At 54.1% G+C, this 24,504-nt stretch overlaps 1 protein-coding gene across 2 annotated transcripts in view; it reads left to right on the forward strand.

Annotated features, from left to right (window-relative positions):
- The first annotated feature begins 352 nt into the window (after positions 1 to 352).
- Positions 353 to 24,504, forward strand: part of TRIM62 (tripartite motif containing 62) — a 33,917-nt gene continuing 9,765 nt past the window's right edge. Inside the window, exons 1-5 of one of the 2 annotated variants that reach the window (XM_073601450.1) lie at positions 353 to 623; positions 8,986 to 9,470; positions 12,566 to 12,661; positions 13,373 to 13,629; positions 15,711 to 15,826. In XM_073601450.1, the coding sequence (XP_073457551.1) occupies positions 515 to 623; positions 8,986 to 9,470; positions 12,566 to 12,661; positions 13,373 to 13,629; positions 15,711 to 15,826 (1,063 nt within the window). In that variant the 5' untranslated portion in view covers positions 353 to 514. Of the gene's footprint in view, positions 624 to 874; positions 910 to 8,985; positions 9,471 to 12,565; positions 12,662 to 13,372; positions 13,630 to 15,710; positions 15,827 to 24,504 lie in introns of those variants that run through there. The other variant, XM_073601451.1, reaches the window with a different exon arrangement.

Below are 24,504 nucleotides of genomic sequence, written 5' to 3' on the forward strand. Positions count from 1 at the left end.
TGAAGCCCCTGAACTGTCGGTTGTACACCCCCTGAACTGTCGGTTGTACACCCCTTATACTGTCAGCTGTGAAGCCCCTGAACTGTCGGTTGTACACCCCCTGAACTGTCGGTTGTACACCCCTTATACTGTCAGCTGTGAAGCCCCTGAACTGTCGGTTGTACACCCCTTATACTGTCAGCTGTGAAGCCCCTGAACTGTCAGTTGTACACCCCCTGAACTGTCGGTTGTACACCCCTTATACTGTCAGCTGTGAAGCCCCTGAACTGTCAGTTGTACACTGATGGAGGACTCTGGCCCTTTAAGCTCCCCCTCCCTCCTCCTCTGTACAGAACAATGAGGAAATGGAGGAATGAACCATTCCAGGGATGGGGGGGGGGGGGGAGCTGATCTCTGTTCTGGGGATTGCTGGGATAGAAGGGAGCGCTGATCTGTCTCCCCTGTGGCCCCTAAGTGGTCAGTGAGGACAGTCCTGGGGGCCCCTGGAAGCCGTGACCTCTGCCTGCAGGAGCCAATGTGGTCTCTTCCATCCTCCAGGGGGGGTGGGATCAGATCTGACCTGGAGCTACTGGAGAGAAGAGCTGGGAGGGGGCAAGTACACCTGGGGGGCCACACAGAGCAAGGTGAGTGAGGGGCCCCATCCTCATCCATGGGGGGGAGGGGGCAAGTACACCTGGGGGGCCACACAGAGCAAGGTGAGTGAGGGGCCCCATCCTCATCCATGGGGGGGAGGGGGCAAGTACACCTGCGGGGCCACACAGAGCAAGGTGAGTGAGGGGCCCCATCCTCATCCATGGGGGGAGGGGGCAAGTACACCTGGGGGGCCACACAGAGCAAGGTGAGTGAGGGGCCCCATCCTCATCCATGGGGGGAGGGGGCAAGTACACCTGGGGGGCCACACAGAGCAAGGTGAGTGAGGGGCCCCATCCTCATCCATGGGGGGAGGGCAGAATGACAGGTGACTCCAATCCAACGTGTATATATAGATACCCCCCCAATATGTGTATATAGATACCCCCCCAATATGTGTATATAGATACCCCCCCCCCAATATGTGTATATATAGATACCCCCCCAATATGTGTATATATAGATACCCCCCCAATATGTGTATATAGATACCCCCCCAATATGTGTATATAGATACCCCCCCCCAATATGTGTATATATAGATAATCCCCCCCCCCCCCAATGTGTGTATATAGATACCCCCCCCCAATATGTGTATATAGATACCCCCCCCCAATATGTGTATATAGATACCCCCCCCAATATGTGTATATAGATACCCCCCCCAATATGTGTATATATAGATACCCCCCCCAATATGTGTATATAGATACCCCCAATATGTGTATATAGATAGATCAGTGATCAGATACATCCTATATATATATATATATATATCTCACACGGCTGTCATCATCTCCTGAGTCCTGACTGACAGCTGACCCCTCCCCCTCCATGGTAGTATATAGGTGGCAATGATTATTGTTAATGTGTGGGTGCTGTATATATATATATACCACATGTCTGTCATCATCACCTCCTGGGTGCCCCCATCTCTGTCTTCAATCAGACCCCCGCCCCCCTCCCAAATGTATACAGTATGTGACAAAAGTAAGTACACCCCTCAGTGACATTTGTGTAAATCTTTTCTTCTCTCTTTTCATGTGACAACACTGAAGAAATGACACTTGTCTACAATGTAAAGTAGTGAGTGTACAGCTTGTATAACAGTGTAAATTTGCTGTCCCCTCAAAATAACTCAACACACAGCCATTAATGTCTAAACCACTGGCAACAAAAGTCAGTACACCCCTAAGTGAAAATCTCCAAATTGGGCCCAAAATGTCAATATTTTGTGTGGCCACCATTATTTTCCAGCACTGCCTTAACCCTCTTGGGCATGGAGGTCACCAGAGCTTCACAAGTTGTCACTGGAGTCCTCTTCCCCTCCTCCATGATGACATCACAGAGCTGGTGGATGTTAGAGACCTTGCGCTCCTCCACCTTCTGTTTGAGGATGTCCCACAGATGATCAATAGGGTTTAGGTCTGGAGACATGCTTGGCCAGTCCATCACCTTTACCCTCATCTTCTTTAGCAAGGCAGTGGTGGTCTTGGAGGTGTGTTTGGGGTGGTTATCATGTTGGAATACTGCCCTGCGGTCCAGTCTCTGAAGGGAGGGGATCATGCTCTGCTTCAGTATATCACAGTACATGTTGGCATTCATGGTTCCCTCGATGATCTGTAGCCCCCCAGTGGCGGCAGCACTCATGCAGCCCCAGACCATGACACTCCCACCACCATGCTTGACTGTAGACAAGACACACTTGTCTTTGTCCTCCTCACCTGGTTGCCCCCACACACGCTTGTCACCATCTGAACCAAATACGTTTATCTTGGTCTCATCAGACCACAGGACATGGTTCCAGTAATCCATCTCCTTAGTCTGCTTGTATACTGTTTGTGGACTTTCTTTTTCATCATCTTTAGAAGAGGCTTCCTTCTGGGATGACAGCCATGCAGACCAATTTGATGCAGTGTGCGGCGTATGGTCTGAGCACTGACAGGCTGACCCCCCACCCCTACAACCTCTGCAGCAATGCTGGCAGCACTCATACGTCTATTTCCCAAAGACAACCTCTGGATATGACGCTGAGCACGTGACCTCAACTTCCACGAATGTCTAAGCCGTCGGAACACTTCTCCTGATTTTTCTGAGACACAGCAGCTGCGCCATTGGCTCCCGCAGCTGTCAATCAAAGTCAGTCAGCCAATCAGGGGAGAAAGGGGGCGGGGTCAGGTTGGGGCTCTGTGTCTGAATGGATACACTGAGCTCGGCTCGGGTGCCCTCATAGAAAGCTGCTAGCTAAAAGGGGCAAAGACGATCGGGTCCTCTCCTCTGTTCCTCTCTCTCCTCCTCTGTTCCTCTCTCCCCTCCTCTGTTCCCCTCCCCTCCTCTATTCCTTGTCCTCTCCCCTCCTCTGTTCCTCTCTCCCCTCCTCTGTTCCCCTCACCTCCTCTGTTCCCCTCACCTCCTCTATTCCTTGTCCTCTCCCCTCCTCTGTTCCTCTCTCGCCTCCTCTGTTCCTCTCTCGCCTCCTCTGTTCCTCTCTCCCCTCCTCTGTTCCTCTCTCACCTCCTCTGTTCCCCTCACCTCCTCTGTTCCCCTCACCTCCTCTGTTCCCCTCACCTCCTCTGTTCCTTGTCCTCTCCCCTCCTCTGTTCCTCTCCCCTCCTCTGTTCCTCTCTCCCCTCCTCTGTTCCTCTCTCCCCTCCTCTGTTCCTCTCTCCCCTCCTCTGTTCCTCTCTCCCCTCCTCTGTTCCTCTCTCCCCTCCTCTGTTCCTCTCTCCCCTCCTCTGTTCCCCTCACCTCCTCTGTTCCCCTCACCTCCTCTGTTCCTTATCCTCTCCCCTCCTCTGTTCCTCTCTCCCCTCCTCTGGTTCTCTCCCCTCCTCTGGTTCTTTCCCCTCCTCTGTTCCCCTCACCTCCTCTGTTCCTCTGTCCCCTCCTCTGTTCCTCTCTCCCCTCCTCTGTTCCTCTCTCCCCTCCTCTGTTCCCCTCCTCTGTTCCTCTCTCCCCTCCTCTGTTCCCCTCCCCTCCTCTGTTCCCCTCCCCTCCTCTGTTCCCCTCCCCTCCTCTGTTCCCCTCACCTCCTCTGTTCCCCTCACCTCCTCTGTTCCCCTCACCTCCTCTGTTCCTTTCTCCCCTCCTCTGTTCCCCTCACCTCCTCTGTTCCCCTCACCTCCTCTGTTCCTTGTCCTCTCCCCTCCTCTGGTTCTTTCCCCTCCTCTGTTCCTCTCTCCCCTCCTCTGTTCCTCTCTCCCCTCCTCTGTTCCTCTCTCCCCTCCTCTGTTCTTCTCTCCCCTCCTCTGTTCCCCTCACCTCCTCTGTTCCTTTCTCCCCTCCTCTGTTCCCCTCACCTCCTCTGTTCCTCTCTCCCCTCCTCTGTTCCCCTCCCCTCCTCTGTTCCCCTCCCCTCCTCTGTTCCCCTCACCTCCTCTGTTCCCCTCACCTCCTCTGTTCCCCTCACCTCCTCTGTTCCCCTCACCTCCTCTGTTCCCCTCACCTCCTCTGTTCCCCTCACCTCCTCTGTTCCCCTCACCTCCTCTGTTCCTCTCTCCCCTCCTCTGTTCCCCTCCCCTCCTCTGTTCCCCTCACCTCCTCTGTTCCCCTCACCTCCTCTGTTCCCCTCACCTCCTCTGTTCCCCTCACCTCCTCTGTTCCTTTCTCCCCTCCTCTGTTCCCCTCACCTCCTCTGTTCCTTGTCCTCTCCCCTCCTCTGGTTCTTTCCCCTCCTCTGTTCCTCTCTCCCCTCCTCTGTTCCTCTCCCCTCCTCTGTTCCTCTCCCCTCCTCTGTTCCTCTCCCCTCCTCTGTTCCTCTGTCCCCTCCTCTGTTCCTCTGTCCCCTCCTCTGTTCCTCTGTCCCCTCCTCTGTTCCTCTGTCTCCTCCTCTGTTCCTCTGTCTCCTCCTCTGTTCCTCTGTCTCCTCCTCTGTTCCTCTGTCCCCTCCTCTGTTCGTCTGTCCCCTCCTCTGTTCGTCTGTCCCCTCCTCTGTTCGTCTGTCCCCTCCTCTGTTCGTCTGTCCCCTCCTCTGTTCGTCTGTCCCCTCCTCTGTTCGTCTGTCCCCTCCTCTGTTCGTCTGTCCCCTCCTCTGTTCGTCTGTCCCCTCCTCTGTTCGTCTGTCCCCTCCTCTGTTCGTCTGTCCCCTCCTCTGTTCGTCTGTCCCCTCCTCTGTTCGTCTGTCCCCTCCTTGGTTCCTCTGTCCCCTCCTCTGTTCCCCTCCCCTCCTCTGTTCCCCTCACCTCCTCTGTTCCTTGTCCTCTCCCCTCCTCTGGTTCTTTCCCCTCCTCTGTTCCCCTCACCTCCTCTGTTCCCCTCACCTCCTCTGTTCCCCTCACCTCCTCTGTTCCCCTCACCTCCTCTGTTCCCCTCACCTCCTCTGTTCCTTTCTCCCCTCCTCTGTTCCCCTCACCTCCTCTGTTCCTCTCTCCCCTCCTCTGTTCCTCTCTCCCCTCCTCTGTTTCTTTCCCCTCCTCTGTTTCTTTCCCCTCCTCTGTTTCTCTGTCCCCTCCTCTGTTCCTCTGTCCCCTCCTCTGTTCCTCTGTCCCCTCCTCTGTTGCTCTGTCCCCTCCTCTGTTCCTCTGTCCTCTCCTCTGTTCCTCTGTCCTCTCCTCTGTTCCTCTCTCCCCTCCTCTGTTCCTCTGTCCCCTCCTCTGTTCCTCTGTCCCCTCCTCTGTTCCTCTGTCCCCTCCTCTGTTCCTCTGTCCTCTCCTCTGTTCCTCTGTCCTCTCCTCTGTTCCTCTGTCCTCTCCTCTGTTCCTCTGTCCCCTCCTCTGTTCCTCTGTCCTCTCCTCTGTTCCTCTGTCCCCTCCTCTGTTCCTCTGTCCCCTCCTCTGTTCCTTTGTCCCCTCCTTTGTTCCTTTGTCCTCTCCTCTGTTCCTTTGTCCTCTCCTCTGTTCCTCTGTCCTCTCCTCTGTTCCTCTGTCCTCTCCTCTGTTCCTCTGTCCTCTCCTCTGTTCCTCTGTCCCCTCCTCTGTTCCTTTGTCCCCTCCTCTGTTCCTTTGTCCCCTTCTTTGTTCCTCTGTCCTCTCCTCTGTTCCTCTGTCCTCTCCTCTGTTCCTCTGTCCCCTCCTCTGTTCCTCTGTCCCCTCCTCTGCTCCTCTGTCCTCTCCTCTGTTCCTCTGTCCTCTCCTCTGTTCCTCTGTCCCCTCCTCTGTTCCTTTGTCCCCTCCTCTGTTCCTTTGTCCCCTTCTTTGTTCCTCTGTCCTCTCCTCTGTTCCTCTGTCCTCTCCTCTGTTCCTCTGTCCCCTCCTCTGTTCCTCTGTCCCCTCCTCTGCTCCTCTGTCCTCTCCTCTTTTCCTCTGTCCTCTCCTCTGCTCCTCTGTCCTCTCCTCTGTTCCTCTGTCCTCTCCTCTGCTCCTCTGTCCTCTCCTCTGTTCCTCTGTCCCCTCCTCTGTTCCTCTGTCCCTTCCTCTGTTCCTCTGTCCTCTCCTCTGTTCCTCTGTCCTCTCCTCTGTTCCTCTGTCCCCTCCTCTGTTCCTCTGTCCTCTCCTCTGTTCCTTTGTCCCCTCCTCTGTTCCTCTGTCCTCTCCTTTGTTCCTCTGTCCTCTCCTCTGTTCCTCTGTCCTCTCCTCTGTTCCTCTGTCCTCTCCTCTGTTCCTCTGTCCTCTCCTCTGTTCCTCTGTCCCCTCCTCTGTCCCCTCCTCTGTTCCTCTGTCCTCTCCTCTGTTCCTCTGTCCTCTCCTCTGTTCCTCTGTCCTCTCCTCTGTTCCTCTGTCCTCTCCTTTGTTCCTCTGTCCTCTCCTCTGTTCCTCTGTCCTCTCCTCTGTTCCTCTGTCCTCTCCTCTGTTCCTCTGTCCTCTCCTCTGTTCCTCTGTCCTCTCCTCTGTTCCTCTGTCCCCTCCTCTGTTCCTCTGTCCCCTCCTCTGTTCCTCTGTCCTCTCCTCTGTTCCTCTGTCCTCTCCTCTGTTCCTCTGTCCCCTCCTCTGTCCCCTCCTCTGTTCCTCTGTCCTCTCCTCTGTTCCTCTGTCCTCTCCTCTGTTCCTCTGTCCTCTCCTCTGTTCCTCTGTCCTCTCCTCTGTTCCTCTGTCCTCTCCTTTGTTCCTCTGTCCTCTCCTCTGTTCCTCTGTCCCCTCCTCTGTTCCTCTGTCCCCTCCTCTGTTCCTCTGTCCCCTCCTCTGTTCCTCTGTCCCCTCCTCTGTTCCTCTGTCCCCTCCTCTGTTCCTCTGTCCTCTCCTCTGTTCCTCTGTCCCCTCCTCTGTTCCTCTGTCCTCTCCTCTGTTCCTCTCCCCTCCTCTTTTCCACTGTCCCCTCCTCTTTTCCACTGTCCCCTCCTCTGTTCCACTGTCCACTCCTCTGTTCCACTGTCCCCTCCTCTGTTCCTCTGTCCTCTGTCATTAAATGTGAAAATCAGAGGTGTTCTGTCACATTAGCAACCATGTAAGGTCAGCAGGTTTGCTGCTGCTTTTAAAATTTAACATCTAAACAGTCCGTCCGATCTACAAATACTGTATTTATGCATATAAGCTCCGTTTTGTGTGGAAAATAGCTTTTAAATCTAAAACTCCGGTGGGTGTAACAAGATGTCCACTTGCCCCCTTCTCACGCTATCATTACAGTACTGTGCAAGGGAGTGTGGGGTGTAGCAAGATGGCGGCGACGAAACGTCACTTCCTGACGATACAGCGGCCGCCGCCAGGTGTACCAAGATGGCCGCCGCTCCGGAGCTAGGCCAAAGCCGAGCGCTCCGCGGATCGCGGGTGTGCCGATCCGCGGAGGTTGACCCGTACGGATCACGGATCAGTGACGATCCATTGCACCCCTAATCATCATACACTTATATACATCTGTACCCAACTGTCATCATACACTTACATCTGTACCCAACTATCATCATATCCCGACATCTCTACCCAACTATCATCACATCCGGGGATCTGTACCCAACTATCATCATATCCCGACATCTGTACCCAACTATCATCATATCCCGACATCTGTACCCAACTATCATCATATCCCGACATCTGTACCCAACTATCATCATATCCCGACATCTGTACCCAACTATCATCATATCCCGACATCTGTACCCAACTATCATCATATCCCGACATCTGTACCCAACTATCATCATATCCCGACATTTGTACCCAACTATCATCACATGCCGACATCTGTACCCAACTGTCATCATACACTTACATCTGTACCCAACTATCATCATATCCCGACATCTCTACCCAACTATCATCACATCCGGGGATCTGTACCCAACTATCATCATATCCCGGGATCTGTACCCAACTATCATCATATCCCGACATTTGTACCCAACTATCATCACATGCCGACATCTGTACCCAACTGTCATCATACACTTACATCTGTACCCAACTATCATCACATCCGGGGATCTGTACCCAACTATCATCATATCCCAAAATCTCTACCCAACTATCATCATATCCCAAAATCTGTACCCAACTATCATCATATCCCGACATCTGTACCCAACTATTATCATATCCCAACATCTGTACCCAACTATTATCATATTCCGACATCTCTACCCAACTATTATCATATCCTGATATCTGTACACAACTATCATCATATCTCGACATCTGTACCCAACTATCATCATATCCCAAAATCTCTACCCAACTATCATCATATCCCAAAATCTGTACCCAACTATCATCATATCCCGACATCTGTACCCAACTATTATCATATCCCAACATCTGTACCCAACTATTATCATATTCCGACATCTGTACCCAACTATTATCATATTCCGACATCTCTACCCAACTATTATCATATCCTGATATCTGTACACAACTATCATCATATCTCGACATCTCTACCCAACTATCATCACATCCCGACATCTCTACCCAACTATCATCATATCCCAAAATCTGTACCCAACTATCATCATATCCCGACATCTGTACCCAACTATTATCATATCCCAACATCTGTACCCAACTATTATCATATTCCGACATCTCTACCCAACTATCATCATATCCGGACATCTCTACCCAACTATCATCATATCCCGACATCTCTACCCAACTATCATCATATCCCGACATCTCTACCCAACTATCATCATATCCGGACATCTCTACCCAACTATCATCATATCCCGACATCTCTACCCAACTATCATCATATCCCGACATCTCTACCCAACTATCATATTTACTGAAAAACGTTAGTGCAGCCAAATTCTGACTTACTGATGGGGTGCATTTTATTCTATTGGATCAGAAAAATTATCAATATCTTTATTCATGACAAATGTATGTATTTTTTTTAAAGGGACGCATCTCATTCTAATATCATCTGACTGTGGGGGAGGGGACATTAGAGTGTAAGCTCCTCTGGTGTGGAGACTGATGTGACGATACATGTATGATAATAGTGTGACACTTTTGGGGGGGGGTCTCTCTCTTTTGGTAGGACGTGTGACGTGGAGTGCGGTCTCTCCTTATCGGTGGATCAGGTGTCTCGCAGTGCGGTCTCCTCCGGTCTCCGGGATGGCGTGCTGTCTGAAGGACGAGTTGCTGTGCTCCATCTGTCTTAGCATCTACCAGGACCCGGTGAGCTTTGGCTGTGAACATTATTTCTGCCGCAAATGTATCACAGAGCATTGGAACCGCCAGAAGCACGGGGGTCCCCTGGACTGTCCGGAGTGCCGGAGGTCCTTCGCGGAGCCCACCTTGTCCCCCAGCCTGAAGCTCTCCAATATTGTGGAAAGGTACTCGGCCTTCCCCCTGGACGCCATCCTCAGCGCCCAGCGCAGCTCCTTCCCCTGCAAGGACCACGACAAGGTGAAGCTCTTCTGCCTGACCGACCGAGCCGTGGTCTGCTTCTTCTGTGACGAGCCCTCCCTGCACGAGCAACACCAGGTCACCAATGTGGACGAGGCCTTCGAGGAACTGCAGGTGAGTGTGGGGGGCCACCCACATTGAATGTGATCGATTTAATACAGATCAGACTGGGGTTTTCGGTCCCCCTGTGCCCCTAATAGACACAGGGTGACTTACACATAGGAGGGCCGGGGGAGCTGAAATAAGGGTTTCCCAACCTCTCCAAAGGATTCTGGGTTCCACGGGCCCCCCACCCAAAGCGACTCCCGTCACAATACTGCAGACCCAAACCTAGGGCTTAAAGCCCAACTCCAGCCACAGTCATTTTATATTCATACAGAGTGGGGAGGAGCCTAATCTCTGTCTGTGATCCCATTTGTGAGATTCCCCCCTTCATGGTAGAATTTGCTGGGACTTATAGTTGTTCCCCAGTGGGCCAGATGAAGGTTCCTCCATGTTCTGTCAGTTAGTTCGGAGGGGGAGCTGGGTCAGCACGGAGCCCAGGATTTATGTAGCAGCCAGGAAGCCGTACAATGAGAATAACATGTCAGCGAATGTAAAGAAGACTTGAATAAGAGAACTACAAGGCTGCCATTCCTGGTCTCCTGAAAACGCTGATTGCCTGGCTGTGTCACAGACCCGGGACTGGCATACAACACAAATAAGTCAGGGAGAAGTCTGAAGTTTTTATCCCTGTTCTTGTTCTGGGTCACTGACTCGGAATGTACTGAAGACAAAGGATCAGCATGGAGGGCTGGGGACCAGCAATGGCAGCAGATCTGCATCTCACATGACAGGTTCCCTTTAATCGATGTTAAAATAAGATTTCTGGCCCTTCCATCCTCTGTAGACGGTTCCTGGACGTTCCAGTGATTGAGAAGATCTCCATCCACCGGTGGGCGGGTATGTGTCTCTATAGAGAGGTGCTGAGTGTTGGCAGCATGTACTGACATCACATGTCCTGAGAGTGGCGCTGTTTCCTCCCGCTGTGTGTATACAACTAATCCACCGCAATACACTCCCCGGCTGTCGGTGAGCAGGTTGTGTGTCGGTGGTGGACCCTTGCGGAGTCGGTGGGGGGAGATTTACTAAAACTGGAGCACACAGAACCTGCATGGCAGCCAATCAGCTTCTATCTTTAGCTTCTTCAATGAAAATTTGACAATAAAACCTGGAAGCTGATTGGTTGCTATGCAGAGCTGCACCAGATTTAATGTTCCCCTATGAGTGACCCTCAACCCCCGGACTCCTGTCTCTGTAATTATCAGTGTGCCGTCTAACTGTCACCACTTCTGTGACTAATTGCAGACGTTGTATTCAGGATGATGGTATCCGCCTCTCCTCATGACACCTGCCCCCCCCCGTGTGGTAGGACCCCTCAGGGGGGACAGACGTTGTATTCAGGATGATGGTACCCGCCTCTCCTCATGGGCCCTGGGACACCTTCCCCCTCTGCCCCCCATGTGGTAGGACCCCTCAGAGGGGAGCAGACATTGTATTCAGGGTGATGGTATCCGCCTCTCCTCATGGGCCCTGGGACACCCGCCCCCTCTGCCCCCCCCCCGTGTGGTAGGACCCCTCAGGGGGGACAGACGTTGTATTCAGGATAATGGTATCCGCCTCTCCTCATGGGCCCTGGGACACCCGCCCCCTCTGCCCCCCCCCCGTGTGGTAGGACCCCTCAGAGGGGAGCAGACATTGTATTCAGGGTGATGGTATCCGCCTCTCCTCATGGGCCCTGGGACACCCGCCCCCCTCTGCCTCCCCCATGTGGTAGGACCCCTCAGGGGGGACAGACGTTGTATTCAGGATAATGGTATCCGCCTCTCCTCATGGGCCCTGGGACACCTGCCCCCTCTGCCCCCCATGTGGTAGGACCCCTCAGAGGGGAGCAGACATTGTATTCAGGGTGATGGTATCCGCCTCTCCTCATGGGCCCTGGGACACCCGCCCCCTCTGCCCCCCCCCCGTGTGGTAGGACCCCTCAGGGGGGACAGACGTTGTATTCAGGATAATGGTATCCGCCTCTCCTCATGGGCCCTGGGACACCCGCCCCCTCTGCCCCCCCCCCCGTGTGGTAGGACCCCTCAGAGGGGAGCAGACATTGTATTCAGGGTGATGGTATCCGCCTCTCCTCATGGGCCCTGGGACACCTGCCCCCTCTGCCCCCCCGTGTGGTAGGACCCCTCAGGGGGGAGCAGACATTGTATTTAGGATGATGGTATCCGCCTCCTCTCATGGGCCCTGGGACACCCGCCCCCTCTGCCCCCCCCCCGGGTGGTAGGACCCCTCAGAGGGGAACAGACATTGTATTCTGGATGATGGTATCCGCCTCTCCTCATGGGCCCTGGGACACCTGTCCCCTCTGCCCCCCCCGTGTGGTAGGACCCCTCAGGTGGGACAGACGTATTCAGGATGATGGTATCCGCCTCTCCTCATGGGCCCTGGGACACCTGTCCCCTCTGCCCCCCCCCGTGTGGTAGGACCCCTCAGGGGGGACAGACGTATTCAGGATGATGGTATCCGCCTCTCCTCATGGGCCCTGGGACACCCGCCCCCTCTGACCCCCCCCCCCCCGTGTGGTAGGACCCCTCAGAGGGGAGCAGACAATGTATTCAGGATGATGGTATCCGCATCTCCTCATGGGCCCTGGGACACCTGTCCCCTCTGCCCCCCCCCCCGTGTGGTAGGACCCCTCAGGGGGGACAGACGTATTCAGGGTGATGGTATCCGCATCTCCTCATGGGCCCTGGGACACCCGCCCCCCTCTGCCTCCCCCATGTGGTAGGACCCCTCAGAGGGGAGCAGACATTGTATTCAGGATGATGGTATCCGCCTCTCCTCATGGGCCCTGGGACACCCGCCCCCTCTGCCCCCCCCCCCGCGTGGTAGGACCCCTCAGGGGGGGCAGACATTGTACTCAGGATGATGGTATCCGCCTCACCTCATGGGCCCTGGGACACCCGCCCCTTTTGCCCCCCCGTGTGGTAGGACCCCACAGGGGGGACAGACTTTGTATTCAGGATGATGGTATCCGCCTCTCCTCATGGGCCCTGGGACACTCGGCCCCCTCTGCCCCCCCCCCCCGTGTGATAGGACCCTCTCAGGGGGAGCGGACGTTGTATTCAGGATGATTGTATCTGGCTCACCTCTCTGTTGTCTCTCTCCAGCGAGAACTGAAGGAGCAGCTCCAGGCATTGCAGGAGAGTGCCAAGGGCCACACCGAGGCCCTCCAACTACTGAAGCGTCAGCTGGCCGAGACCAAGGTGAGACCATGGGAAGAGTTCTCTGTGTACCCGGCCCGTCCTGCGTCTCGCCCTGCGGGTGTGAAGCGGCACCCAGGCAGATAACATTGTTATTATTTATAAGGAACCCCCCCCAGGCCATGCTGGAGAATCTCCATGGTGACCATGTGTACCTCCTGGGGGCCTCTAAACTGCCACATCTCAGTCTCATCTCAGTGTTGTTCTTAAAATATAAAGAGATGGCGCCCTGCCTAACCCATCCCTCACCCCTCCCCCAGGGTGCTGATTGGCCAGTAAGTCATACCAAATGGCACCCCACAGTGCCCACTATGTAAGGCCGCTTTCTTTCCATTTCTTCATAGTCCTGTCCATCCATATGTTATGATCTGTGATGGATCCCTGCTTCATATAAAATCATGCTCCCAGTCCTGACACTGCAGTGCTCTGTGCTGGCAGAGCTGAGTAACAGCCACACCCCTCACACAGGTTTGTATTGCTGAGGAAGGGAGAAGGCGTGGCTAAGCAGGCCTCTTACTGTGCATGCCGGTTACTGACTTCACCATCATATTCAGGCCCCCCCCCCGCACAGCCGCTGTGCCAGGAAAATGAAGGCAGGACTATGAAGATGGAGGATGTCAGTATGAGGTGACGTCTCCTATTGGTGACAGGTTCTCTTTACCTGCAGTCCAGGTGGGAATGTGTCCCTCACCCTGTGCTTTCTCCCCTGCCTAGTCCTCTGCCAAGAGCCTGCGTGCCACCATCAGCGAGGCCTTCGAGCACCTCCACCGACTGCTGCGAGAGCGCCAGAAGGCCATGCTGGAGGAGCTGGAGTCCGACACGGCCCGCACCCTGACCGACATCGAGCACAAGGTCCAACGCTACAGCCAGCAACTGCGCAAGGTACAGGAGGGGGTGCAGATCCTACAGGAGCGCCTGGCGGAGGGCGACAAACACAACTTCCTGGCGGGAATCTCATCGCTATCTGAGAGGTACCAGTATATGTGTGGGGGGAAAGGGGGCTGTAACCCATAGCAACCAGCCAAATATCCTGTCATTGCTATGATGTTTTCAGGTGTTCAGATCCCACCACAGATCACTCACGAGAGACCACAGATCACTCACGAGAGACCACAGATCACTCAGGAGAGACCACAGACCACCCACCACAGACCACCCACCACCCACCACAAATCACAGACCACCCACCACAGATCACCCACCACAGATCACCCACCACAGATCACAGACCATTCACGAGAGATCACAGACCACCCACCACAGATTACCCACCATAGATCACCCACATCAGAACACCCACCACAGATCACAGATCGCCCACCACAGATCGCCCACCACAGATCGCCCACCCACCACAGACCACCCACCACAGATCACAGACCAACAACCACAGATCGCCCACCACAGATCGCCCACCACAGACCACCCACCACAGACCACCCACCACAGACCACCCACCACAGATCACAGACCACCCACCACAGATCACCCACCACAAATCACTGACCACCCACGAGAGATCACAGACCACCCACCACAGATTACCCACCATAGATCACCCACATCAGAACACCCACCACAGATCACAGATCGCCCACCACAGATCGCCCACCACAGATCGCCCACCCACCACAGACCACCCACCACAGATCACAGACCAACAACCACAGATCGCCCACCACAGATCGCCCACCACAGACCACCCACCACAGACCACCCACCACAGATCACAGACCACCCACCACAGATCACCCACCACAAATCACTGACCACCCACGAGAGATCACAGACCACAGATCACCCACCACAGATCACAGACCACAGATCACCCACCACAGATCACAGACCACCCATCACAGACCACCCACCACAAACCACCCACCACAGATCACCCACCACAAATCACTGACCACCCACGAGAGATCACAGACCAACCACCACAGATCACCCACCACAGATCACCCACCACAAATCACAGACCACCCACCACAGATCACCCACCACAAATCACAGACCACCCACCACAGATCACCCACCACAAATCACTGGCCACCCACGAGAGATCACAGACCACCCACCACAGACCACCCACCATAGATAACCCACCACAGATCACAGACCACCCACGAGAGATCACAGACCACCCACCACAGACCACCCACCATAGATAACCCACCACAGATCACAGACCACCCACCACAGACGACCCACCATCACCCACCACAGATGACCCACCATAGACCACCCACCACAGATCACCCATTACAGATCACACTTTATAGATTGCAGATTATTTTTTTACACCTTTTCTCTTTTGTTTGGTGTTGGACATAGTGGGGGGAGGGTTAAAGCAATTGCTGGTTATTTTACCTGAAGTTTGTGTCCCCACTGATAGGATTTCCTATATTCTCTATCTCTGTGACAATGCAGAAAGTGAGGTGTAATTTCCCCATGGGGAAAAAAAACAAAGATAGTTACCACCGCTCTAGGTTGTTCAGGTTCAAATCTCCTGTTCTCCACTTGTGAAAGGGTGAGAGCTCCAGGTGCTGGCAATTCTTGGTACAATTGTATACGTGCAGGAAAAAGATCTGGACAGCCGCACTCTGGAATTGACAAATAAAATCTTCTTTATTCAAAACGTGGCATAAAATTAGTACATGACACCGCTGGAGCAATACAGCTAAGCCGCTGACGCGTTTCACGCTCTTGCGGAGCGCTTACTCATAGCTACGAGTAAGCGCTCCGCAAGAGCGTGAAACGCGTCATAGGCTTAGCTGTATTGCTCCAGCGGTGTCATGTACTAATTTTATGCCACGTTTTGAATAAAGAAGATTTTATTTGTCAATTCCGGAGTGCCGCTGTCCAGATCTTTTTCCTGCACAGGAAAATAAAACAGCTTGGGCCGGAGCTCCTCTTTAATGAACATCTCCGCACTCAGGAAACGATCGCTCTGTGGCTCGGCTGTCACATGATGCTTGGCTCTCGCTGTGATTGGCCGATCTGTAGATTGTATTTATTGACCCCGTTCCTCTTCTTTTTCCTCCCTCTCCAGGTTGAAGGGGAAGATCCACGAGACCAACCTGACCTACGAAGACTTCCCCACCTCCAAGTATATGGGGCCACTGCAGTACACCATCTGGAAGTCGCTCTTCCAGGACATCCACCCGGGTAATAAGACCTTCCCTTTCTTCTCTCTGATTGGGCGAACATTGTGGGAGGGACTATTCCCTGATTGGTTCTTCCTGTCTGACCCTACCTGGAGTAAGCCCCCCTCTCCATATACAGCTGGCCTCCCCCCTCCCCAGGTACTTGTGAGGTGCATAGATACTCAGGGGGCCCTAATTGGGGGAGGGGCATATGTGGATTTTCCTAGAATGTGGACAAAATGCAAAAAAACAAACATTCCTGATTGCCAGCCGGTCCTGATTTCTGGGAGCGGGGTACTGAGCACGCAGTGTAGAGGGGGACGTTCCTGTCTGCTAGAAATATAGACCGGTCCTGATTTCTGGGAGTGGGGTACTGAGCATGCAGTGTAGTTGGGACGTTCCTGTCTGCTACAAATATAGACCGGTCCTGATTTCTGGGAGCGGGGTACTGAGCACGCAGTGTAGAGGGGTCGTTCCTGTCTCTAGAAATATAGACCAGTCCTGATTTCTGGGAGCGGGGTACTGAGCATGCAGTGTAGAGGGGGACGTTCCTGTCTGCTAGAAATATAGACCGGTCCTGATTTCTGGGAGCGGGGTACTGAGCACACAGTGTAGAGGGGTCGTTCCTGTCTCTAGAAATATAGACCGGTCCTGATTTCTGGGAGCGGGGTACTGAGTATGCAGTGTAAAGGGAACATGCCTCTCTGCTAGAAATATAGACCGGTCCTGATTTCTGGGAGCGGGGTACTGAGTATGCAGTGTAAAGGGAACATGCCTCTCTGCTAGAAATATAGACCGGTCCTGATTTCTGGGAGCGGGGTCCTGAGCACACAGTGTAGAGGGGTCGTTCCTGTCTCTAGAAATATAGACCGGTCCTGATTTCTGGGAGCGGGGTACTGAGTATGCAGTGTAAAGGGAACATGCCTCTCTGCTAGAAATATAGACCGGTCCTGATTTCTGGGAGCGGGGTACTGAGTATGCAGTGTAAAGGGAACATGCCTCTCTGCTAGAAATATAGACCGGTCCTGATTTCTGGGAGCGGGGTACTGAGTATGCAGTGTAAAGGGAACATGCCTCTCTGCTAGAAATATAGACCGGTCCTGATTTCTGGGAGCGGGTTAGTAAGCACGCAGTGTAGAGTGAACGTTCCTGTCTGCTAGAAATATAGACCGGTCCTGATTTCTGGGAGCGGGGTACTGAGCACACAGTATAGAGGGGACGTTACTGTCTCTAGAAATATAGGCCGGTCCTGATTTCTGGGAGCGGGGTACTGAGCACACAGTGTAGAGGGAACATACCTCTCTGCTAGAAATATAGACTGGTCCTGATTTCTGGGAGCGGGGTACTGAGCACACAGTGTAGAGGGGGACGTTCCTGTCTGCTAGAAATATAGACCAGTCCTGATTTCTGGGAGCGGGGTACTGAGTACGCAGTGTAAAGGGAACATACCTCTCTGCTAGAAATATAGACCGGTCCTGATTTCTGGGAGCGGGGTAGTAAGCACGCAGTGTAGTGTGAACGTTCCTGTCTGCTAGAAATATAGACCGGTCCTGATTTCTGAGTAACCATTTGTACATGTACTGTGGGCGGCCGGCACAGGCAGGGTGGATCACATACATATATGAGATCCAGCCTGTTCTGGGTTAGGATTGCGCAGTACCAATCTGCCGGGATCGTGTGTCATCACTAATTTCATTCATAACAGCCGTGTTTCCTATTGAGTGATGCTGTGATTGGCCCACAGCTATCACATAGTACCTGTACCAATCACAGCACCCTGTACTGTGTGGATAGCTGTAGTATTACTAGTAATCATCCTTTAAACAGCAATCAAAGTGTAAAAAAAAAAAAAAGTAGTACAGCGTTACTATGGTGACACTGGACTACTCTAAAGAAAGTATGTATTTAATAAAAAAAATAAAAAAAAACATATAAAAATTAAATATTAAATTTTTTTTTTAACATCCTGTCACCAGTGTCCCTGATTACCACCCCACCAGTCATATGATGACTCTGCACTGGTGACGGTACGTGGAAAAAAAAATATTTAATTTTCTATAAAAAAAAATGCAACTTCACAAAACCTGTCATGCTTCTTACTAAATACCTTGGACTGTCTACTTTCCAAAAAAGGGGTGATTTGGGGGGTATTTGTACTGGGAGGTGATTTGGAGGGTATTTGTTTTGGGGGGTGATTTGGGGGGTATTTGTACTGGGGGGGGATTTGGGGGGTATTTGTATTGGGGGGTGATTTGGGGGGTATTTTTTGGGGGTATTTGTACTGGGGGGGTGATTTTTGGGGGTATTTGTACTGGGGGGGATTTGGGTGGTATTGGTACTGGGGGGGATTTTTGGGGGGATTTGTACTGGGGGGGGGGGGGATTTGGGTGGTATTGGTACTGGGGGGGATTTTTGGGGGTATTGTACTGGGGGGTGATTTGGGGGGTATTTGTACTGGGGGGTGATTTGGGGGGTATTTGTACTGGGGGGGATTTGTACTAGGGGGGGATTTTTGGGGGTGTTTGTACTGGGGGGGGGGTGATTTGGGGGGTATTGGTACTGGGGGTGATTTTTGGGGGTATTTTTTGGGGGTATTTGTACTGGGGGGGGGTGATTTTTGGGGGTATTTGTACTGTCCTGGTGTTTTCAGGCCTCAAGAAATGAGATCGGCCATCAATATATCTGGATTGATCGATTATCAGATATTTATCCCATAGATTGTGGTCTCTATAACTTCCCTATACACTGATTTGGATTTTTTTTTACCAGACATGGAGCAGAATAAATTTTGGCCTAAATATATGAAGAAATTTGATTTTATTGGATATTTTTTATAACAGAAAGAAGAAAATATATTTTTTTTCATACTTTTTTTCTCTTATATAATAAGAATAACCCCCCAGTGGTGACGAATTGCCATGAAAATAAAGCTCTGTCTGTGTGTAAATATCATTTGGGGACACGGTGTTGCGATTGTCATTTCCAGCGCTGAATAGCAGAAAATTTCCTGGTCAAGAAGGGGGAAAATCTTCCGGAGGTGAAGGGGTTAATGTCAGCAACAAAAGCCGACTGCCAGTGGAGATCAGTTTAGCCAGACAAAGAATGCTCCCCACCCCCACAGGGACAGTCCAGGTTCTGTACAGACGTGTGAACTCGGGAAAGATTCGGGTGACAGAAGATTTGTGGCCGGGGTGGTTTTTCCACTCGCTGTCACCAGGTGTGTCTGATTTATGTCAGGAGAAAGTTTGGGTGTAACAAGTGTGTAGGGCAGAGGAGGCTCCTGCCTAGGGGAGAAACACACTGGGGCTGACAGGTGACACATTCCTGTTTATACAGATCACTGAGTACATAGAGGGCGGCACAGATCTGATCTTCAGACACATAATTCTTCCTCCACAATGAGCAGCTCACGCCCATCCTTGCCTCTCGCCCGGGGTTGTGCCCGTCCTTCCTTCCCACTGGGAGTCATGCCCGTCCTTGCCTCCCGCCGGGTTCATGCCCGTCCTTCCTTCCCGCCGGGGGTCGTGCCCGTCCTTGCCTCCCGCCGGGTTCATGCCCGTCCTTCCTTCCAGCTGGGGGTCATGCCCGTCCTTGCCTCCCGCCGGGTTCATGCCCGTCCTTCCTTCCCGCCGGGGGTCGTGCCCGTCCTTGCCTCCTGCCGGGTTCGTGCCCGTCCTTCCTTCCCGCTGGGGGTCGTGCCTGTCCTTCCTTCCTGCCGTGGGTCGTGCCTGTCCTTCCTTCCTGCCGTGGGTCGTGCCCATCCTTCCTTCCCGCGGGGGGTCGTGCCCATCCTTCCTTCCCTCCGGAGGTTGTGCCCGTCCTTCCTTCCCGCCGGGGGTCATGCCTGTCCTTCCTTCCCGCCGTGGGTCGTGCTTGTCCTTCCTTCCCGTCGGGGGTCGTGCCCGTTCTTCCTTCCCGCTAGAGGTCGTGCCCATCCTTCCTTCCTTCCCTCCGGAGGTCGTGCCCATCCTTCCTTCCCTCCGGAGGACGTGCCGGTCCTTCCTTCCCGCCGGGGGTCACGCCCGTCCTTCCTTCCCACCGGGGGTCGTGCCGTCCTTCCCGCCGGGGGTCGTGCCCGTCCTTCCCGCCGGGGGTCGTGCCCGTCCTTCCCGCCGAGGGTCGTGCCCGTCCTTCCCGCCGGGGGTCGTGCCCGTCCTTCCCGCCGGGGGTCGTGCCCGTCCTTCCCATCGGGAGTCGTGCCCATCCTTGCTTCCCACCGGGGGTTGTGCCCGTCCTTCCCGCTGGGGGTCGTGCCCGTCCTTGCTTCCCGCCGGGAATGGTGCTCGTCCTTGCCTCCCGCCGGGGGTCGTGCCCATCCTTCCTTGCCTCTGGAGGTCGTGCCCGTCCTTCCTTCCCACGGGGGGTCGTGCCCGTCCTTCCTTCCCACGGGGGGTCGTGCCCGTCCTTCCTTCCCACGGGGGGTCGTGCCCGTCCTTCCTTCCCACGGGGGGGTCGTGCCCGTCCTTCCTTCCCACGGGGGGGTCGTGCCCGTCCTTCCTTCCCACGGGGGGGGTCGTGCCCGTCCTTCCTTCCCACGGGGGGGTCGTGCCCGTCCTTCCTTCTCACGGGGGGGTCGTGCCCGTCCTTCCTTCCCACGGGGGGGTCGTGCCCGTCCTTCCTTCCCACGGGGGGGTCGTGCCCGTCCTTCCTTCCCACGGGGGGGTCGTGCCCGTCCTTCCTTCCCACGGGGGGGTCGTGCCCGTCCTTCCTTCCCACGGGGGGGTCGTGCCCGTCCTTCCTTCCCACGGGGGGGTCGTGCCCGTCCTTCCTTCCCACGGGGGGGTCGTGCCCGTCCTTCCTTCCCACGGGGGGGTCGTGCCCGTCCTTCCTTCCCGCCGGGGGTCACGCCCGTCCTTCCTTCCCGGGGTCGTGCCCGTCCTTCCCGCCGGGGGTCGTGCCTGTCCTTCCCGCCGGGGGTCGTGCCGTCCTTCCCGCTGGGGGTCGTGCCCGTCCTTGCTTCCCGCCGGGAATGGTGCTCGTCCTTGCCTCCCGCCGGGGGGCGTGCCCATCCTTCCTTGCCTCCGGAGGTCGTGCCCGTCCTTCCTTCCCACGGGGGGTCGTGCCCGTCCTTCCTTCCCACGGGGGGTCGTGCCCGTCCTTCCTTCCCGCCGGGGGTCACGCCCGTCCTTCCTTCCCGGGGTCGTGCCTGTCCTTCCCGTCGGGGGTCGTGCCTGTCCTTCCCGCCGGGGGTCGTGCCGTCCTTCCCGCTGGGGGTCGTGCCCGTCCTTGCTTCCCGCCGGGAATGGTGCTCGTCCTTGCCTCCCGCCGGGGGGCGTGCCCATCCTTCCTTGCCTCCGGAGGTCGTGCCCGTCCTTCCTTCCCACGGGGGGTCGTGCCCGTCCTTCCTTCCCACGGGGGGTCGTGCCCGTCCTTCCTTCCCGCCGGGGGTCACGCCCGTCCTTCCTTCCCGGGGTCGTGCCTGTCCTTCCCGCCGGGGGTCGTGCCTGTCCTTCCCGCCGGGGGTCGTGCCCGTCCTTGCTTCCCGCCGGGAGTGGTGCCCGTCCTTGCCTCCCGCCGGGGGTCGTGCCCATCCTTGCCTCCCGCCGGGGGTCGTGCCCATCCTTGCTTCCCGCCGGGAGTGGTGCCCGTCCTTGCTTCCCGCCGGGGGTCGTGCCCATCCTTCCTTCCCTCCAGAGGTCGTGCCCGTCCTTGCCTTCTGCCGGGGCTCGTGCCCGTCTTACTCAGGACAGTCTGGCATCCCCGGCATTGTGCTCAGGTTTGCTGCACTGGGGATGTGGTGTTGGTCATGTAGAAGTGGGGGAGTCTGTGTGTTTCAGGCAATCTGTAGGACAGGAGAGCTGAAATCCTGGCAGTGGATCTGACTGGAAGGGAGTGAATGTTTCCCCCGAGGATACTGACCAGGAAATACTTCTTTCCGCAGAGAACAATAGAAACCGCCCAAAAAAGAAGTGTTGGCTGAAATGTCTCGGCGTCTTTCCTACCTGAATTCTGTACATTGTCCCGTTCATAGCATTGACTTCAGGAGAATCTTTGTGTCCTTTACTGGGATTCACAGCTCCTTCAACTCCTCCTTTCCTCTAGTAGTGGGATTCACAGCTCATTCACCTCCTCCTTTTCTCTAGTAGTGGGATTCACGGCTCATTCACCTCCTCCTTTCCTCCTAGTAGTGGGATTCACAGCTTATTCGCCTCCTCCTTTCCTCCTAGTAGTGGGATTCACAGCTCATTCGCCTCCTCCTTTCCTCTAGTAGTGGGATTCACAGCTCATTCACCTCCTTCTTTCCCCTAGTAGTGGGATTCACAGCTCATTCACCTCCTCCTTTCCCCTAGTAGTGAGATTCACAGCTCATTCACCTCCTCCTTTCCCCTAGTAGTGAGATTCACAGCTCATTCACCTCCTCCTTTCCCCTAGTAGTGGGATTCACAGCTCATTCACCTCCTCCTTTTCTCTAGTAGTGAGATTCACAGCTCATTCACCTCCTCCTTTCCTCTAGTAGTGAGATTCACAGCTTATTCACCTCCTCCTTCCCTCCTAGTAGTGGGATTCACAGCTTATTCGCCACCTCCTTTCCTCCTAGTAGTGGGATTCACAGCTCATTCGCCTCCTCCTTTCCTCTAGTAGTGGGATTCACAGCTCATTCACCTCCTTCTTTCCCCTAGTAGTGGGATTCACAGCTCATTCACCTCCTCCTTTCCCCTAGTAGTGAGATTCACAGCTCATTCACCTCCTCCTTTCCCCTAGTAGTGAGATTCACAGCTCATTCATCTCCTCCTTTTCTCTAGTAGTGGGATTCACAGCTCATTTACCTCCTTCTTTCCCCTAGTAGTGGGATTCACAGCTCATTCACCTCCTCCTTTCCCCTAGTAGTGAGATTCACATCTCATTCACCTCCTCTTTCCCCTAGTAGTGGGATTCACAGCTCATTCACCTCCTCCTTTCCCCTAGTAGTGGGATTCACAGCTCATTCACCTCCTCCTTTTCTCTAGTAGTGGGATTCACAGCTCATTCACCTCCTCCTTTCCCCCTGGTAGTGGGATTCATAGCTCATTCACCTCCTCCTTTCCCCCTAGTAGTGGGATTCACAGCTCATTCACCTCCTCCTTTCCCCCTAGTAGTGGGATTCACAGCTCATTCACCTCCTCCTTTCCCCTAGTAGTGGGATTCACAGCTCATTCTCCTCCTCCTTTCCTCCTAGTAGTGATATTCACAGCTCATTCACCTCCTCCGTTCCCCTAGTAGTGGGATTCACAGCTCATTCACCTCCTCCTTTCCCCTAGTAGTGGGATTCACAGCTCATTCACCTCCTCCTTTCCCCCTAGTAGTGACATTCACAGCTCATACACCTCCACCTTTCCTCTAGTAGTGGGATTAACAGCTCATTCACCTCCTCCTCTCCTCTAGTAGTGGGATTCACAGCTCATTCACCTCATTTCCTCTAGTAGCGGGATTCACAGCTCATTCACCTCCCCCTTTCCTCTAGTAGTGAGATTCACAGCTCATTCACCTCCTCCATTCCCCTAGTGGTGGGATTCACAGCTCATTCACCTCCTCCTTTCCCCTAGTAGTGGGATTCACAGCTCATTCACCTCCTTTCCTCTAGTAGCGGGATTCACAGCTCATTCACCTCCTCCTTTCCTCTAGTAGCGGGATTCACAGCTCATTCACCTCCTCCTTTTCTCAAGTAGTGGGATTCACAGCTCATTCACCTCCTCCTTTTCTCTAGTAGTGGGATTCACAGCTCATTCACCTCCTCCTTTCCCCCTAGTAGTGGGATTCACAGCTCATTCACCTCCTCCTTTCCCCCTAGTAGTGGGATTCACAGCTCATTCACCTCCTCCTTTCCTCTAGTAGTGAGATTCACAGCTCATTCACCTCCTCCTTTTCTCAAGTAGTGGGATTCACAGCTCATTCACCTCCTCCTTTTCTCTAGTAGTGGGATTCACGGTTCATTCACCTCCTCCTTTCCCCCTAGTAGTGGGATTCACAGCTCATTCACCTCCTCCTTTCCCCCTAGTAGTGGGATTCACAGCTCATTCACCTCCTCCTTTTCTCTAGTAGTGGGATTCACGGCTCATTCACCTCCTCCTTTCCCCCTAGTAGTGGGATTCACAGCTCATTCACCTCCTCCTTTCCCCCTAGTAGTGAGATTCACAGCTCATTCACCTCCTCCTTTTCCCCTAGTAGTGGGATTCACAGCTCATTCACCTCCTCCTTTTCCCCTAGTAGTGAGATTCACAGCTCATTCACCTCCTCCTTTCCCCCTAGTAGTGAGATTCACAGCTCATTCACCTCCTCCTTTTCCCCTAGTAGTGGGATTCACAGCTCATTCACCTCCTCCTTTTCTCTAGTAGTGGGATTCACATCTCATTCACCTCCTCCTTGCCTCTAGTAGTGGGATTCACAGCTCATTCACCTCCTTTTCTCTAGTAGTGGGATTCACAGCTCATTCACCTCCTCCTTTCCCCTGGTAGTGGGATTCACAGCTCATTCACCTCCTCCTTTCCCCCTAGTAGTGGGATTCACAGCTCATTCACCTCCTCCTTTCCTCTAGTAGTGAGATTCACATCTCATTCACCTCCTCCTTTCCCCCTAGTAGTGGGATTCACAGCTCATTCACCTCCTCCTTTTCTCTAGTAGTGGGATTCACGGCTCATTCACCTCCTCCTTTCCCCCTAGTAGTGGGATTCACAGCTCATTCACCTCCTCCTTTCCCCCTAGTAGTGGGATTCACAGCTCATT

Source organism: Aquarana catesbeiana, linkage group LG10, assembly GCF_042186555.1.
Source record: "Aquarana catesbeiana isolate 2022-GZ linkage group LG10, ASM4218655v1, whole genome shotgun sequence".
Classification (NCBI taxonomy): domain Eukaryota; kingdom Metazoa; phylum Chordata; class Amphibia; order Anura; family Ranidae; genus Aquarana; species Aquarana catesbeiana.